The following is a 19776-nucleotide window of genomic DNA, read 5'->3' as shown; positions in this document are numbered from 1 at the left end:
ACGCACAAAATTACCCGAAATTTTTATTGATATCCAAAAATAATAATTAATTTCAAAATCTACACTCTTAGAATTCAAAAACTATTGAAATCGGAAAAAAAAATTACAGTTCTAGACTAACTTTTTGCAAATTTTATTCTCAGTTATGAAACCTCCAAAACCGGAGATTAAATTTCTGATTTCTGAAACTGGAAAACAAATTCGCAATCGGTCACACAAGTTGAGATATCATTGTTAAAGCGATGTGATTGGTAACTTTCTAGAAAAAAAAATTCTAGAAATTAGAACCGGAGCTTTTTTTTTTTTTCCTTTTTTTTTTGTGAGATGACAAAAGGTTATTACTTTTTTTTTTAAAAAAAACTTAGCTGCTAAGTGTGCATTGAATAAAATGGTGTTCACAACGCCTTCAGTTGGCCACATTTCATAGCCACAATAGATCCTGTATCCCACTTCAAAAAGTTATTACTTAATACAGAAGAAACACAAACTTCCATGCTTACCAGAGGTGCTACTTTTATTATCCGAATTTGATCTGGAACTAAACTGGATTCGAATTGAAACAGATCCAAATCCGATTAATTTGAATATGGTGTGATTTAAAAAATATGATCGATTAAATTATGGTACAGTTATAAAATTAATAATTTAATATCTGATTCGGAATTGATACTGTAATAGGTAGGATATGGCTTTGATTTAATTATCTGATCTATAATCGAACCCGATCCGATACTCGTATAAATGCCCGATAAAATGATAATACTATTTTTTATAATTATTTAATATAAAAGCATATATTAATAGCTATGAAAGATAATCATTTGCAATATTTTTAAATTTTTTGAATAAAATTTGTTGCTCTTTTTGCACAGATTATTGAAATCAAATGTCACGTTCACCTTTTGTCTATAAATTTTTGAAGTTAATTAATTTCTTCATTGATCTCTTTGTCTACCATATAGTCTTTCTGCATGGATCATTGAAATTTATTGCTCTCTTCGCTGATTGAAACAAATTGGTATTAATATTCTATTCATGGATTTTTGAAACATAAAATGAAATCGCCATCTCCAATATTTTACTTTCTAAAATTATCTCACCTTCAATATTTTGAAGCATATTTTAATTTATATTATAATGATATATTATGTTTGGATATTCAAGAAATTATAATTATATTTATACGTAAAAGGGTTTCTCAAATGTTTGTGAGTGGCGACATGTACCCGCCCACTCCAGATCCAGACCCGTCCCGGATCCGAACCAGACCTGATAATCCACAAACAAGCTATGAGTATCTATCTACCCGAAACCGAAAGACTAGATCCAAAATATCTACGGATAGATAGGTATCCGTATCCGGATCTAATCCGATTTAAAATGAATAAGTATATGGATCGAAATTCGGACCCAAATAGTATGAGTGCAAATATAATAGCATCCGGATTCTACCCGACCCAATAGCACCTCTAATGATTACATGAGAAAGCGACAAACAGAAAATTTAATACTGAGCTCATAGACAACTCTTTGACAAACAGAAAAATGCATGATTTCTTTGTTAAGTAAAGCTTCCCAATTAGATGACCAGACGCCACTCTAGCAACTCATAAATTCATCGCTTAGAGAAACTTTTACTAATAAAGATAAGTTCATATATTATATGGAACTCAATATTAATATTACATATAATATTTTATTGGAAAAAGTGACTACAATTTACTGTTCTAGCGATATTGGAGTAAGCCAAAATCAGTTTAGATTAGTTTAGAAATGGCATAAATCAGTAGGCATTAATTTGAGTTATATTGATCAATTTATTCAATTAGTGAAATATAAAAATATACTTTTCTCAAAACCAATAATAATAATACAAATATAATAGTTTGGCCTACTCTATCCATACCCATTAAGATTAGCGAGTAACAAAACGGTAGTGGACGAATAATAAATAATACAAATGTAATAGTTTTATTATTTTTACAAATAAACCATCAAAACTTATCATGTCATACATATGCAATCACAATTACTAATATAAAATTAAAATATAAATATGCAAATAATTCTAAGTAATAGATTTTTATGAAGCAAAAAAAATCAAAATCACAAATATCTCTTCTAAAAAATTTAATTCCTTAACTAAATAATAAAATATTCAAATAAAAAAGTACAATGTTTAACATAATATTCTTCTTATGATATAATTTATTTTATATAATTACCCGTTATCCAACGGGTATAAAATAACCTTTACCCGTACCCATACCCGTTTATCTAACGAAAAAAAAATCCTTACCCATACTCATACCCAATAAATTAACGAAAAAAAAAATCTTACCAATATCCATCTTATCGAATACGATACCGATAAACGGTGTGATTGTCACCCCTAGTTTTACTTTGAGATCCATGCTTGACACAAATCTACACCATAATTTGGATTTGTAAGTGCATTACGTTCATGAGAAAAATTTATGTTTTGCGAAAAATTAGAATCGGATGGAATTTAAAATTCTGAAAATTTAGAATTGAGTTAAACTTATACAACCAAATTTCTTCATTTGGCATTTAATTTCCTCTATTATACCACCAAATGGTATATGGGAAAGTCTAATATTCATAAAATAAGACTTTGACATTGATTTTCATGGAATTTTGCTGAATGTCTATTTTAGTTATAATGGAACTGATACAAGTAATGCACAATGCATTAACAACACCAACTAATCAAGTTCAGAGATAAAAATTAAAGAAACCATGAAATCATATAGCAAGATTTTCCAAATGATGTCTCAGGCAGGTAATTTTCAATAGATTCAAGTTTTGTCTAATCTAATTCAATAGAAACTCTACAAAAATTCAAAACTATATGCTCCCAATCTTTCATTTTTTGTTAAAATTATAAAAATCTAATATTTGTGTAATAAATTTTAGATATATCAAATGTAATTAGGCATGCAAATTAACTATGATGAGGGTCCTATAAAGTCAAGTTACAATTTTAGGCTTATTAAAATCTAGCGACCCTACCCAAAATCTAGCTCACATTGAAAGTTGAAACAATTATTATCCCCTTAATTAAGATTCCAATATTGCCTTAGCTAATTGCTTATAAAATCATAGGTGATATATATAACTCATGTTGGTTGTCAATTATCAACTAACTAAAATAGAAAAAAAAAATCTACATAATGCTTGCTACAATGTGACTTTTGCGTGCATTCCAACTTTGAAAAATCATGAATAGGGTGACTGAATGAATGATATTGAACATCACAAAAAACTTGACTTGAAGTTTGTAATCAATTTTTTTTCTTATCAATTGTTAGTATATATATATGTTACGAATGGTTAGTATGATTGCATGTAGCCGTCAAATATGTTCAATTAACAAAAAAACAAAAAAAAATGGTTGGATAATGTAAATGAGGGTACATGAAATACTAATTAATTAATACTTTGAATGATGTCAGAATCAGGATTGTTATCAAGGCATTTTTTTTCACCTTTAATTTCTTGCCATCTTCATGCCTAAACTACGTACACTGAGAACCACGCTCCTTAATTCTGGCTTTTGAGTGCTTCTCAGCTTCAAAGGGGAAATAATATGAAATTATGAAGCAAGAACGGTTTATTCAAACGACTCCCTATGATGCTTTGCTTTAATTGTACATGTTCACAAGAGCCAGGAACACCTATCTAATACATTGCAACAATATAGTCCCCTCAATTTCTTTTGAGCTCTAATAAACTAATTAAAAGGTACTGCGTAACAGAATGAAGCAAATAGTTTGCACTCTCTAGTAGGCTTTTAGTGTGTTTTTCATGGTCTAAATGCCTCAATCAACAACAGAACACAAAAATGAAGTTCTTTGATCAGATTCTTATTTAAACCATAAAGATAAATCATTCAACAATGATGAAATTAATGGAATAAATCATTTGTTATATCTAATTGGTGATAGCTCATGCTAACCAAACCGTGCGACTGCACTTTCAAGCTCTGTTCCAACAGAACTCATATTTGGTCTTTGTAAACCATGTGACGCACATTATTGTTGTACGAGCTATGGCCTCCATTTTGCGTCCCGCCGGCAAAGACAGCCTTTTATCCAACACTTCCATTAACCTTCCAGCAAGATCAACATGTCATTCCCTGGTTCAGGCCCAAACAACAACAAGCCCGGAATCTGAGATTTTGGCAACCCAATTTTCATCTAGCAGTATGTTTGCTAACTTGATATCACGGTGTATGATTCGAGGTTCTCAATACCGATGCAGGTATTTGATTCCTCTTGCTGAATCAAGCAGGAACCTTAATTTTTCAGTTTCCAAGAAGAGAAAAGTTGGGTCCTCATTCGCCAGATTCTTGGTGGGTGAATGTGCCATTCCAGATCTCTGTTTTGCATAATTCAAAGACACAAAGCCGCGCATTGTTTTCTGTGCAGTAACCGATGAGACTCACCACATTTACATGATGAGCCTTGGCATGTGTTTGCAGCTCAGCTTTTAACACTGTCTCTCAATCTAAAACTGTGGTGTCACAGCGCTTCACTGCCACCAGACAACCATCAGAAAGCAACCCACTGAAGTGATGTTCAAGGAGCCAGTATCCACACTGGAATCGGATTCACTGGTTGGACTATTGCTATTCCTCGCAACTGCGAGACTCAGTAAATGTATACCCCTTTTGTCTTTTAATTTTGAGAACAATGGTTCCCAAATTTTCTTCAAACCAGTCAATCTTTTCCCTAGTATAGCAAGGCTCTTTACCTGAAAATATGTAGTGACATCTAAGATTAGATTTTAAAAAAACTAAATTTGTAAAGACATCTTGGCTATTTGAAAAGGCACAAAAAGCAAAATTGATGCATAAAGAAACAAGAATTTTACCACATTTAGGTTTCTGCTTAGTGGCTGACACAGCCATAGGATGCAACTCTGAGTTGTGCTGCGCAACCTTTGTGAAGTCATGGTAGCCATCTCCTTTACCAACAATAACATTAATTTCAGTGAGAAGCAAAAGGGAAAAAGTAGTATACATGAAACTCATATTTAGAGTGAGACATGTAGTTAATTAAATCATAGATAATTAGGTCCTTTTGTAAATGGGGTTATATTTTGGTATAGCTAAAATGTGAGGTTATATTTTGGTACAAGTGATTGTAAATAATTTGAAGAGTCAGGGGGAAAGCAATTAAATAGTTGTTTTGTTTTTCTCTTGTAGACTAAATTGTTGTTTTATATTTCTTTTCTAGTTGAGGCTGCTCAATGAACTTAAATTTATGTATCAGATTAAATTGCAGTCTGATTTTCTCTGCTTAAAAGTACTCGCAATCTCCAGGAAGCACCATGTGTAGTAGGTTTTAAAAGCAATATTTTGGTATATGTGAAATGTTGATTTAGAAATCTGTTATGATGTTTTGAACCACTTTTTAGGAAGTTGATTTTTTTCTTGTTTACAATTGAAATTAATTTTCTCATTTATGTCTCATTTATTTTTGTTTGTTAATTGCTCACTGGAGGGATGAAGCATCTAAGCCACTATTATCTGATATTTATTATCCTCTCCTAATTTTATGATATTGACAATTGAGGCATGTAAGCTTTCAGTGTACCAGTATACTGAAATTGACTTTTTTTTAAATGAAGGTTATGACACTTAAGCTGTGGTGTCCATTCTTTGTGACAGTTTTGCATCTGTTGAATTTGAGATGGATGTCCACCTTATTTTGCATATGTTGAATTTTACGTGTGGGCTAATCTGACAATAGAGATTGTGCGCTAAATGTGGATAGTCTTCTGGTACAGTACCGCTGCTTATGGATGTAACACTGCTGGTACAATACCACTGTTTATGCATGGATGTAACACTGCTGGTACAATACTGCTGTCTATTAATATAGAATTCTCTTATATTTGATTCCTTACCACCGAGTACACTTACAAATAACCAATAAAGTGGAATGAATAATAAGAGAATTGATTTCTAGCTCAGACCAAAAATGAAAGTAATATTAATTATTGTCAAAAGCAGACAAGGTAAGATTTCAATTTCTTCATAATATAACGGGTTTCGATAAAATAGTCTAATTTGTTATAATTAGATCTCTGTTATCTTTTTAATGGAAACGACTATCTAATTAGATCTCCTAACAACAATTATGTCACAACATGATTCTAAAATAGTCTACATTGTTATAATTAGATCTCTTTTATATATATTTTCAGGAGCCCGACTAATATGCTTTTTGTAAGTACTTCGGCCGAAATACTTACAGTCAAATTTCATATTTTTTATATTCATAACTTCAAGTTAAAGTTAAGTAGTTCAGTAAATTGCTTATATATTAAACTGGTAAAATATCATTTTTTTTACTATTTTTAATAATTTTAGAAAGTTGGTCTTTGTTGACATACCAACAATGCATTAGTATATATAGCACAAATCTTAACTTTTTGACCATTTCACTTGATACTAAATGAATTAAAAAAATTATATGTAAATGACACTACTACAAAAACAGGATTTACTAACGTCCATTTTCTAACGGTTTAGACCGATCTTGGTCTGCAACCAATAAACTAAAGGAATTGTGTCAAGTTAGTAAATAAGTTGAAACATTCGTCTATCGGTTGAGCCTTTCAAAAAATTTGTAGAATTTATTTTCTTCTTAAAACAAGATCCAACCAGACCCAGCGAGTCAACTCATCAGCTCGTGAGCTAGCTCGGGCTAGCTTGTCACGAGTTCAAGCTAAGGTTTTAGCTCGCTCGGCTGTAGCTCAGTCCATAATTAACGAGCTAAGCTAGGGCCTAGCTCGGAAGTCGGACCGAGCTAGCTCGTTGACACCCCTAGTAAAGGATGTTCAAATGCACATATTTTGAAATTTTACAGAATTTTTAGACAATCTGATTAGATGGAATAACTAGATTAATCTCAATCTGAAAATAAAATGAACAAGTCAAACCCTGCGGTTAACTATTGATAAAAATTGAATTTTAATGGTAATAAAAGTTCACACATCTATGCACATATATCCCTTTTACATAACATACAACATTTGTATTGCATCAAACAGGCATAAAAATATAGTTAGGAAGAATCAGCAAAAAGAAAACCAATTAACAAAAGCAAAGAAATAAAAAATTGAAACTAGTTACTGAGAAAAGAAAACTAATTAATAAAAACAAAAAAAAAATTAACTCTCAGGGAGCTAATCCAATTTATCAGCTATTCCAGTCTTCCTATCCAAAATTTTACCCGATCAACAAAAACAAATTGCAATTGAAATTACTAGGTACTGGAGCTAAAGTTGCATTATAACACAATTGAAATTTGCGTTGAGGTAGTGAAATTATTGTGCTATATGTTTGTGAGAATTACTATAATACATAACTGATCAAATATAGGTAGACTTTTGGCAAATGGTAACAGATCCGTACCAGTTTCGAAAGTTGTTTCAGTAAATTAAAACAAGTAGAGATACATATAATTTATTTTTTGTAATTTAGACTACTTATTGCTATCAAAGAAGCTTGGTAACTGCTTTTATGTGTAATCCTACAAAATCTCAAAATATCATAACCCTGCAATTTTTTTTTTTAAAAAAAATAAGGCATTAGCCCGTTTCATTTATTTGAAACTGGTAACTTACACAAACCCCATCGAATAAAAGCAAAGAGCTCGCTCAATCCATGGTGTCTGACAGCATCCTAATACATCCCTAATACATAGTCTAAGGTCTCACAAAAGTTCAAACACAGCAAGGTGCACGCAGGCACACTAAAAGTATATAAAGGAAGGATATCACACACTCTATAACAGCCAAAAAGTTTCAAGAGACTGATAACAAAATGAGTGTGATACAAGGAGATGATAAAAAGTTCAGCCTTCATTGATTCCACCAGTGACCCATTCCAACATCAGGTCATCGGTCGAATCCACCACTTGAAGAGGTATCTCATCAAGATCTTTGGGAATTCATGCTTGCTCTGCATCATGTATGTCATCCTTGATTGTGCCTGACCAATAAGTGATAAGAGACAAGATTTGTAAGATAATGGTGCAAGCAGTATATATTCTAACATTATTAAAGCATAGATTATATATTTCGGTGTTTCCAAATACTCCAAATAACTATAGAAACAACAATTAGAAATGCCATTCTATTATTGTGGGAAAGAGTACGTGTAAGCAAATTGGATAACATCAGCTATGGATGACCAGATTTGGTATCTATGTCGACAATCTCCCATCCACAACCACACCTGTTTAGCATAGAAACATCTAAAAAATAAGTGGTTAGAGTTTTCATCATAACTACAAAATTGACAGGCAATATCGTCATTACATCCTTTGTTTTGTAGGTTTTTCTTTGTCAATATTCTGTGTTTAGTAACTAGCCACATAAAGGCTTGGATTTTAGGAGGAATTGGCAAAGACCGCCAAATCAAAGGATGAGTAGGTTTAATTACTGGAAAATTCAGAAAGGACTACGTACATGGACCTAATTGTAAAAAGTCCATTAGCATTCCAACATCAAAACACATTGTCTAACTCATGTGTAAAAGATATATTGCTAATAATGTTCAATAGTTGGGTTTGTTAACACATCAAAACACCCCCTAGTGTTCTCCTGAATGTAATAGAAGCCTCCTGTGTAAGAACAACTTCTTGGACTCTAATCATAGGGGTAAGACAAATATCAAACAATTTGGGAAACTTGATTTTGAGTGCACAATTTTCATGCCATTGATCATGCCACAACAAGACTTGACCTTGACTGCTAGGTACCACAGTGCTACCTAGGGAGTTGAGCAAATTTGCTCAGTTTTCAAAACATCAATCCAAAATGAAGAGCATGGTAAAGGATTGGGATTATCATAGTATTTATAATTGATAATTGTTTTCCATATGTTTTTGTATGTGGGGTCTTTGAATTTCCATAATCATTTAGCCAACAAAGAAAAATTCATTTTCTGGATATCAAGGATACCCATGCCTCCAAAATTTTTTTTTCATGCACATTGTCTACCAATTGCATAGAGCATATTTTCTTTTAGTACTGGTACCTTGCCAAATGAAAAATCTCCTAATTTATCTATTTGAGCAATAACTATTTTAGAAATCTTATATAAAGACATAGCATACATAGGCACAGCAGACATCACAACATTCACTAAAGTGAGCCTACCTCCAAAGAGAGAAGTTGGCATTTTCAATTTTGCAATTTATGACTAATTTTATCAACAATGAGTCTCCAGTCTTGCACACTTAATTTCCTATTATGCAAAGGCACTCCTAAATATTTAAATGGGACATGTAAGTTAACAGGGATGCAAGTTCAGAGGTAGTGTCAGGATGCAACTTAACAGGGAACATTTTAGTTTTGTCTAAATTCATTATAACTCCTGACACCTCTTCAAACATAACCCTGCAAATAGAGCAGACATATTTTGATTTGATTGCAATTATATCATATATTCTTATCGAGCTTCAGTTCTCTGGTGCATATATAATACACCTGATTCAGTTACACTGAGTCTAATTTATTCTGTTACATTGAATCTAACTTTATCAAACTTTCAAATTTTCTGGAAGCTAATCCTTGTGTTTGGATATCTCTAGTATAATGTCAATGTGAGAATAATTCAAGCTATTATTTGAATCACGGATGTATGTCTTATGATTTGAGAACAATAAGATTCATGAGACATTAACTCAATCAACAATTCCAATGCCAAAAATAATTATGTTAGATTTTTTTTATTCAAAAATCATCTTAGCATCACAAATTAAAGGATACTCACTTGGTATTCTCTTATGTATATTAACTTGTAAATTATGCACCTACAATTTCACGGTACATACAAAAACAGAAACATTTTTCAAAACGACCTGATGGCTTGGTCATTCCGACGATGGTCGACCGTCGACAAGGGTCATTCGACTCTTGAGATCAGGGCGATGTCAATCCCGTCAACAGCTAGGACAGTTGTGGTCGGAAAATCGCGAACGGAGAGGAGAGAGAGTAGGAAACGTGGGTTCTGATTAAGGCTAACGTCAAGATTGGCAATGTGTGCGCGGATCTTGATGAGATTTGAGTTTTAGCGGTATTGATGAAAGGGTATATTTGTCTTTTTTATTTTTAAAATAATTAAATAAAAGGTAAAATAGATAAAGGGGATAGAAAAAAGAAAACTAAGTTTTGATGGGGATATTGGATATTTTGGTATTATTATGGGGAAATGGGCTATTTTGAAAATTTTGATGGGTACATGGGAAATTTTCCCAAATTTTAAAGTGCGGTGTAATTTGATTATTATTTTCTATATTAAGTATCTTTTTATAATTTATTCTGAAAACTTTTAATTAAGATGGATCATATTTTTATAATGTTTTAAATATTAATTATATATTTCTATAACTTTTTGGTAAAAATAGAAATTAAAACATTTTTTTAATTCGGTGCTCACTTCTGACTCTATCTTTATAAACCCTCAATTATGCATTTAACAGTGACGGCCCACTCAAGTAATCTTTTATTTTATTTGTTTTTGTACTTTTCAGTACGCATTATTAAAATTCAAAAATATCACATTATTAAAACTCACGGTTTGCTGATCCATGAAAATCATTTTTTTTTTTTTTCTATTTCGCACGACATATTACCTCCCAAAATCACTAAATTTCATTAGAATGTAGTTTTAGAACACGTATCCTCTGCATTAACTAAAAGGAATCTTTTGAGTTAATATATTTTGACCGTTTGATTTTAACCGGAATCAATCTGACCGTCTGATTTTAACACAAAAGTTCTTTAATATTAGATCCGCACAAATTTTAAAACAAATCGGATGGTCCAGATGCATTAACTCAAAAGATTCCTTTCTGAGTTAATTATGAGGATACAAATTCGTAGTTTTATCTATCTTCATTCTTCAATGTATCCATCATCGATGTCAAGTCTGTCTGAAATTTCAAAAAAGAAGAACGTCCATACATTTCAAGCACGGAACCGGATCACCTAGGGATGTAGGAAATTTCTGCCTCTAGAGCCACTGCCGAGTGGGACCGGAATCACTTTTAACATTTAAATATTTGAACTCGGATCCACCTCGGATCCACCCGACAGTGACTCTACTGGTAGAAAATTCCTGCCCCGAGATGCATGCGTTTACGCAACATAGAATTTGGTGTCCAAAATAGAGATGTCCATAATCATGAGATAGCAAATAGATGTGACGAGGTGAAAAGGATTTGAGCCAAAAATAGATTGATTTCTGGTCATGATTTATTGCGTAAACGAGAATCGCCAGCTGGTTGGTTCCGGTTGGTTCCCCATAATCTCTGGATGCGATGCATTCCGAGCATTGCTGAATGTTGATGCCTGGGTCCTGCACGCTTCCGAAAGTACGACCAGAATCTGTATCCTCCACAAAATTCTAAAATTTTGAGTTTGGATTTTGGAAAAAATTAAATGAGATATACCTTTTTTTTTATATTTTCTGAAAATAAATATAAAAATAAAATATATTTTTTATTTTACGGGAATGTTGAGATATCACACGTTTTTTTTTAACAAGAATGCATATCCTCTGCATTAACTCAAAAGAAATCTTAACCATATGATATTAAACAGAGTCAATCTATAACTTATTTATAACATAGAAGCATTTCAATATTAGTGCAGATCTAATTCGCACGAATCTTTAAATAGATTGAACAATCGAGATTCATGAACTCAGAATATTCCCTTTTGAGTTAACGCAGAGGATACGAATTCTTTTGACAACACCTTTGTGACTTTTCGTCGTACTTCGGAAGGTGGAAAATGACGCGTTGATTGTTATTTTGTTGCAGCCAGATTGTTTGTAGACATGCAATTGCAATACACATTGTCGTTGCATTATATACATCAACTTTTTTTTTTAAATAGTCACAACTTGCAATATACCTCCTCGATGAATAAAGCTTTATAATTAGAAGACTTGGTGAACATTATTCTAAAATCTATTAAATTAGTTTTGCAAAACTAATTTAAACTATTGAAACTGATTTACTTTACGAGTAATGCGTGTACATTCAAAATTTTAAAGTTTTTAAGCGGTAAAAAAATAGAGTTTTATAAATTATTTTAATAGTTTCATTTTCATCATTTTGTTACCGTTATTTCTACTAAATGAATTTGAATTTTTTTAACTTTTGCATGTACATGCATCACATGTAAAATACACTGGTTTCAACAATTTGAATTTATCATTTAAAACTAATTCTATAAATTTTGAAGTTATATTCACCAATCATCCAAATTATTTCGATGAACATATAACATACTAGTCAAGCGCTCAACTTGGACCTATACCTAATAAATTTTGAAATTACATTCATCAATCATCCAAATCATCTTGAAAAACATAACACATACTAATTTTGCTTTTTCTAATATAATAACATAAAACACTGAACATTGGATTTGAATTTGTATCTAAAATTTAAATACGAATATTCGATACCCGAATATCTGTGTAGATACGGATACATATAAAATATAGTTTTAAATTTTAATTATTCATATTCGAATAATAAATATATACTATATAATTTAATATATATATGAAAATTTTTATGTTATTCATTATTTCTTTTGAAGAGGATTATGTTATTCATTCTTATAAAAAATAAATATTTATATCCATATTCGTTTAATATCCAATTCGTATATAATTCATATTTATATCCGTTTAATATCCGATTCGTATATAATTCATATCTATATCCATATAATATCTAATATATATTTGAAAAATAAAAACAGATACGGATATGATTTTCCTAATATCCGATCTGTTTGCACCCATACTATATGGATCCATAAATTATATAGAAAACAGATTGCCAATTTGCCATGCACCCTGGCTGTTATAAATCCCTATCTCGTAGCCACAAACGGTTCCCTCACACAACAGACGGCCCAGCAACGAATTCGTATCCTCTCAGATATCTCAAACTTTGCGTGACTTTATGGAAAAATCCAACCGTTTAAATATGTTCTACACGGATCTCAAAGCATACATAATACTGACCCTTACATCACCCCCGAATAGGCACCCGACACGTCGGTCACTCAAAAATTGAGATATCTCAGAGGATACGCACTCCCCAGCAACACCATTTGCCATTCAGGCCGCCCTCGGAAAGCAGTTTTGTCTTTTTCCCGCGCCATTCGCCATTCGACCTCATTCTAATGTCTAAAAGACTCCGACTCCCGAGGCGTTGCAAAGAATCCCCACAAACACATCTTAACAGTTTTCTTTTACTGTCACCGTGGCAATGCTTTATTGGCTTATTTTACCTACCACTGAGTTTTCGTGGGGAACGTGAGGAAATGTATGTTTAGATTGTGACTGTTGAAAACACCCACATGCATTAATTGAAAGCACTAACAAATTTTGCCACTATAAGCTTCTCTCTTCATTCCACTTAAACACTAACCAGTAACAAGTAATTACTTCTCTTTATCTCTCTCAGACGTCACCACCTTTTTTCCTTTTCCTGCGGAACTCGAGCTTTTCTCTTTCTCGTGACCACTACCTTTTCATCTGTCGCACTGTGTCGTGGTCCTTTTTGGCATTGTTACCGCTTTTTGTCTCTAATTAGACCAAAAGTGCAATAGATTTTCGTATATACCTCTTACTCTTAGCTTAGCAATCGATTCTTCAAAAATAAGCACCACTAACCAAAAGGGGAATCGCGAATTCGGATTCGAAGTATCAGATTTCAAATATCGAAAATTTGAATTTCAAATTGAAATGGAGTTCTGGCCTGAATTCTTGGCGAGCAGCTGGGGACGTGAATTCGTGGCAGGTGGGGTCGGAGGCATGGCAGGGGTCTTAGCGGGTCATCCGTTAGATACCCTCAGGATCCGGCTCCAACAGCCGATTCCCGACCCAGCCAGGGCAATTAATGCCTGTACCGGTCAAAGAGGCAGTGCCACGTCAGCTATCGGATTGCTTAGGGGAATACTCAGATCAGAGGGTCCCTCCGCACTTTATCGGGGAATGGGGGCCCCGCTGGCTAGTATAACATTCCAGGTTTGTGTTTTAGTTTTGATTATTTATTTGATTGCAAAGGATTGTTGTTAATATGTTAGTTCAATAAAAAATGGTTTGGTAATATCTCTTTGGACTTTCAGTGAATTTTTGATTCTATAGTATGGAATTTGGAATCTAGAATCTAGTCTAGATACGTTTTCCTTTAAAAAAGGGGCAAATACAAGAAAAAAAAAAGATTTCTAGATCATGTTGCATTAGTATAATATTGTAATTAGTGATACTTCTTCGTTAATAAAAGTAGATTTAAGGAATATTCCCATTTTGCAGCACGGTACAAAATTTAGATACTGTCATTATTGTGAAATTTCATTCTGCAATTAACCCAATGGTTTAATTAAGCCTCAGTTATGAAGCATTGTGAAATTTCATCTCATTTAAATTTTATTCATGGCACAGAATGCAGCAGTGTTTCAAATCTATGCAAGTCTCTCGAAATCTATCAATACATCAAAAGATGATGAACCAACTTCTTATAAAAATGTCGCTTTGGCCGGTGTTGGTGTTGGTGCCATACAAACCCTCATTCTCTGCCCAGTCGAGCTAGTAAAAATCCGGCTCCAGGTTATGAGCGGGCCCAGCATTGGTCCAATTACAATGGCCAAGGAGATATTCAACAAAGAAGGGATTCGTGGCATTTACCGCGGTCTCTCTGTGACGGTCCTGAGAGATGCGCCAGCACATGGAGTCTATTTCTGGACATATGAGTACACACGTGAATGGTTGCATCCTGGCTGTAGAAAATCTGGAGAGGAGAGTCTGTCCACCATGCTTTTCTCTGGTGGTCTCGCAGGTATTTCACCTGATTATTTTGATCTGTCAGGGATCTATTTGATCCAGTAATAGCTTTCACTCTGTAGTGTACTCTACTGGTACCCGGTGGAAAAATTGTTGGAACATATAATTGGCACTTGTTATGTGGAAATTTACAAGGAAGTATATCATGTTGTTGCGAATATTTGCCAAAGGAACATCCTATTTTGTTGAAAAGTAAAAAAACAAAATCCATATGTAGTTGGGTTCTTGCACCACTAGTTTTGCCGGATGATGTTTTTGGTAGTTCAAAAGGGAAGAATATCTCTTGTTTAATATTGAATCATGTTAACTTTCTTGATGTGTTATGCCAACAAATTTTGTGTGTAACTTAATACGAAGTTGCAAAAGATGGACCAGTAATAGGACTTCTTTCTGAATATACCAGTAAAGTACAAGTTTTTTATAAATATATAAGAAGAAAGGGATTTTTTACAATGCCCTGGTAAAGCAGGAGGGGATCTTTTATTAATTGCATGTATGCTTTACTGTATTGATTGTTATGCCTTAGTTCAGGTTCCACTGGTTAGAGGTTAAGGTCCCTTGTTTGTTACATTTTTAGACCTGTATTCAACTCCCTGGTACCTCAACTTTTCTAACTTGGTTTTATTAAGATATTTAAGGTTAAGGCTTAGAAAAGTTAAATTAAGCACAAACTGATTGCAGGGGTGGCTAGTTGGTTGTTTTGCTACCCACTAGATGTGGTCAAGTCTCGACTTCAGGCCCAGTCGGGGGGTCACCTGACCAAACTGAGATACACTGGAATTGCTGATTGCTTTAAAAAAAGTGTTAGTGAAGAGGGCTTAGCTGTGCTTTGGCGCGGTCTTGGCACTGCTGTGGCACGTGCTTTTGTTGTCAATGGTGCCATTTTTTCTGCTTATGAGTTAGCCTTGAGATTCTTGAATGGGAATGATGGCCAAAGGCTTGTTTTAGAGGAAAATTGAATTTCATCTTAGGCATCATCATGTCTTCAACCACCCTTTAATTCGTGTAAAAATCTTCTCGAAGGGAGCTAACTCATGGTGGATTATGTTGAAAAAGCAAAGGATTTGGAGGTCAGAGCGCTTCTGTTTTACAAAGCGTGCTTGAAGGTGAGAAGGTCTTAGTGCTTTTAATCGGATTCGAGTACAAGGGAGAAGAATTCCATTTTATTATACCGATTGAAGTACTTCAGCAAAAATTTAAGTACAGATTGTTTTGTATGTATTCCCAAATGACTTTTATGGTGTATTCAGAGATTTTTAGTGCAACATATGATTGCAATTAGGCATTACTGGTGTTGGGTCACTGTTTTTGATGGTCCAAGTTGGGTGTGGTTCAATAATTACATAAAACAATGATTCATTTTTCATTTTCAATAATTACATAAAACAAATATAGATGTTTCTTTAATCAATTTCAGATAGATATATAATTTTTTTTGTAATTTAAAGCAAAATAGGGTGAGCTGGAGTTATCATGATTTAAATAAACCTAAAAAATATAAGCCCATTTATTGTCCATGGGCCTTCTATAATACTGGGCTACATTTGTAAGGCGTGGAGGATTTTGGATCAGCCTAGCAATTTTTAGCCGGGGCAAGAAAATTGTGAGATTGTCACTGCATAATCTTGAAATTGTGAGATTGCCACTACAGACTTCAAAATTGTGAGAATGCCACTATAAAATGTCCATAATTGTGAAAATGCCATTAACAGTGTATTTTTATAATATTTTTATCAAAAATTAATTTGAAGAGGCGAGATCAACTGGAGTGTTACTTTTTTTTGTATGAAGGATATAATCGGAAATACAGAATTATGTATATCAAAACAGTATTTTTCAGTTATTTTTTGATAAAAATATTATAAAAATACACTGTTAATGACATTTTCACAATTATGAACGTTTTATAGTGACATTCTCACAATTTTGAAGTTTGTAGTGGCAATCTCACAATTTCAAGGTTTTGTAGTGGCATTCTCACAATTTCCCCTAATTTAAAAAAAAAACACGGGGACCACAACAAACAACTGCTATTTATATTATTTATGAGTTTGGCTAATATAACATCAGTGTCATTTCAACTTATATAACACCAACTCTAAAACCTATCAAATCGACTTCAAACGGTAAATCCAAACTGTTCAAACCGATTTACTTCATTAGTTGTGCGTTTACATGCAAAATTTATAACTTTTCGAATTTATTTAGTATTAAGTCAAGCGGTCAAATATGTGAGTTTTTAAGTTAATTTTAATACATTAATTTTATAATATTTTTACCGCTTGATTTGATACTAAAATAACTTGAAAATATAAAAATTTTGTATGTAAATGCATCACACATAATGTAAATTGGTTTGAACAGTTTGAATTAGTCGTTCGAAGTCGATTTGATAGGTTTTTGAATTGGTGTTATATAGGCTGAAATGACACTGATGTTATAGTAGCCAAACTCATTATTTATGTTACAACGAAACATGATACAGCATAACAGCAGTACATAATTGTTTGGCGACAAATACCAATTACTTGCCTTATCCACACATAATATATATGCAAATCCAGAACAGAGACGAGCAAGCTAGTTAGCTAACTAGCTCCATTATAAATAGATAACACTTGTTCTTCAAGCTAACTGATTGGACCTCCTAAACCCTAGCCCAGAGGAGGTCATCTTGAGGAAGGAAGTGGCAAACTGGCACGCTGCCAGGCTTGACACCGAGCTTCTTGTATGCCTCCTCCACTCCGGCAGCTGCATCCATGTGGCACGCTGCAAGTGTCTGAACCTTTGTCCCGTCAGCACCGATCAATGACACAGTGTAGGCTGATGCAGTTGTCGTGTGGCAGTGGAACACAGCATAGGAGTAACCTTGTGCATGGCAGGCCACCAGCTCAGATGCCTTTACCTGAAAGTATATATAAAAAATTAATGTATAAAAATCTCAAACTTTTATATAAAAAAATAATTTTTCTTACGTCAGTAAAGAACAGTAACCATGCATGGTTAAATAGAAAATTATTTGATTATTTGAAAAATATAATCACCTTGTTCAAGCCGTTAATGGTATATTTCTGGTTTGGGGTTGCGGCCTTTGGATTTGAGACCAGACATGGCGAAGTCAACCATGGACTCAAGTGATGTGGCACAGGTCTTGATCTCACCAGGCAAAGCCTTGGACTCGCACTCGGTTAGGGTCTTCTTTATGGAGGAAGCCATTTCAGAGCTCGGTTCAACAGAGAGGCGGGAGAGGATGTCGGGCAGCTTGGATGAAGAGAAAGGGATAGAGTCAGCAACCTGGCGGGGGAGAAGCGAGGCACCAGCGGTGGCACGTGTGAAGTGGAGTGTCATTGTTGAGCCAGGCTGAAGGCTCTTCTCCAAGAAGAAGATGGAGCCGACATTGTCTTCGCTAGCTGCAGGTAAGGCAGCCTTACCTGCAAAGCAAAGCCATATCATTATTTAGAGATAAAAAAAAAAATATAGATATCCTCCAATTGCAAGAAATTGTAAGAGAGTTTAATTGCTGTTTGCCTGTTTCGATATATATATATGTGGCACCGGCTCTGCTTTATGTACTTTAATTCATGATATTTTATTTACTAAATGAGTCCTTTTACTCCTATAATTACTCTGCTGAAATTTTGTAACTGCAATTGTTTCATAAGAAAAATATTTGGACCAAGATACTAATTAATGAGAATAATATAACCTAGAGTAGAACTAGGGTGTTCTTAAGTTCACCAAGCCTCTTGATGAACTCAAGTTTAAAATCCGTTAAATCAGTTTCAAATGACGAATTCGAACCATTGAAACCCGCCTACTTTACGAGTGATGTGTCTACATGTAAAACATTTTAATTTTGAAATTAATTTTGGATAGAGTCAGGTGGTCAAAAAACGTTCAAAAATGAATGCATTAAAATTAATTTATTAACCTTCTAATTTTGACCGCCTGACTTTATACTAAATTAATTGAAATGTTTAAATTTTTCACATGTAAACGCATCACTCATAAAGTAGACAGATTTCAACGATTCAGATTCGTCATTTAAAGCTGATTTAACGAATTTTAGACTTGAGTTCATCAAAAAACTTGGTGAACTTAACCTATGTATCATATGAGCAATCAAGTAACCTAGTTCTACTCTATAACCTATGTATCATATGAGCAATCAAGATAATTAAGTCCTTATTTAGTCCTTATTAAGATCAACATTCTTTAAGATTTAATGAAAAACAAACAAACTAAAAATTATTTAAGATAATTAACAGTTCCCGACTAGCTAGGATCGATGTATTGATTAGCATCTGTGCGTCGCATTTATTGTCATTTTTTCGATTATTAATCTACGAGAAGTGAAAAGGAGAAATTAACTGGAATAAATGAGATCACGAATGGCACTCGGCATTGGAGAGTTTGGCAGGACAGACCGCCAGTACGCCTCTGCTGATGAATCAGCATCACTTACTCCGAATGCCACAGCAACCTGATCAAAAAATAAATTTTAAAGATAACAATTCAATAAATTAATTGACCAAAAGTAGCAACATAAAGGAAATTGTGATGAAACCAATATTAATTTGCCAGAATGCAAAGTATGTACTGTCAAGCAATAAACCAGTGTTTCTAGTGATGTTAGTACACTTTGTCAGATATATCATTATTTTGACCTTTCTATTTTAAAAGGACAATATATATATATATAGTCAATAGTTGTTGGTTTCAAAAATTGGGACATTTTAGATAGTGTGCTCACCAAAAGGAAGGAAAGGAGGAAGAGAGAACGGGCCATGGCTACGATTAAGAAAGTAGAAAAGATGTATAAAATGTAATAGGTTTTGGGGTGCATGGCAAAAGAAAACACA

At 33.4% G+C, this 19776-nt stretch overlaps 2 protein-coding genes across 2 annotated transcripts; one reads left to right on the top strand and one right to left on the bottom strand.

Moving 5' to 3' along the window:
- Positions 1-13498: 13498 nt before the first annotated feature.
- On the top strand, positions 13499-16179 carry BAC2 (Mitochondrial substrate carrier family protein). Its single transcript, XM_078318787.1, has 3 exons — positions 13499-14098; positions 14516-14909; positions 15596-16179. The coding sequence occupies exons 1-3, from the start codon at positions 13817-13819 to the stop codon at positions 15871-15873; spliced, it is 954 nt and encodes a 317-aa protein (XP_078174913.1). The 5' UTR covers positions 13499-13816; the 3' UTR covers positions 15874-16179.
- A 1235-nt stretch (positions 16180-17414) lies between these two features.
- Positions 17415-19776, bottom strand: LOC144568779 (BURP domain-containing protein 6-like). The gene is given in 5 exon segments (XM_078319166.1): positions 17415-17819; positions 17959-18078; positions 18080-18345; positions 19286-19397; positions 19668-19776. Coding segments are annotated over 5 exon segments (792 nt in total). The 5' UTR covers positions 19704-19776; the 3' UTR covers positions 17415-17561.

Source organism: Carex rostrata, chromosome 17, assembly GCF_964058835.1.
Source record: "Carex rostrata chromosome 17, lpCarRost1.2, whole genome shotgun sequence".
Taxonomy (NCBI): Eukaryota; Viridiplantae; Streptophyta; class Magnoliopsida; order Poales; family Cyperaceae; genus Carex; species Carex rostrata.
Note: the sequence above shows the minus strand (reverse complement) of the source record. Positions and strands in the feature narration are given on the sequence as shown.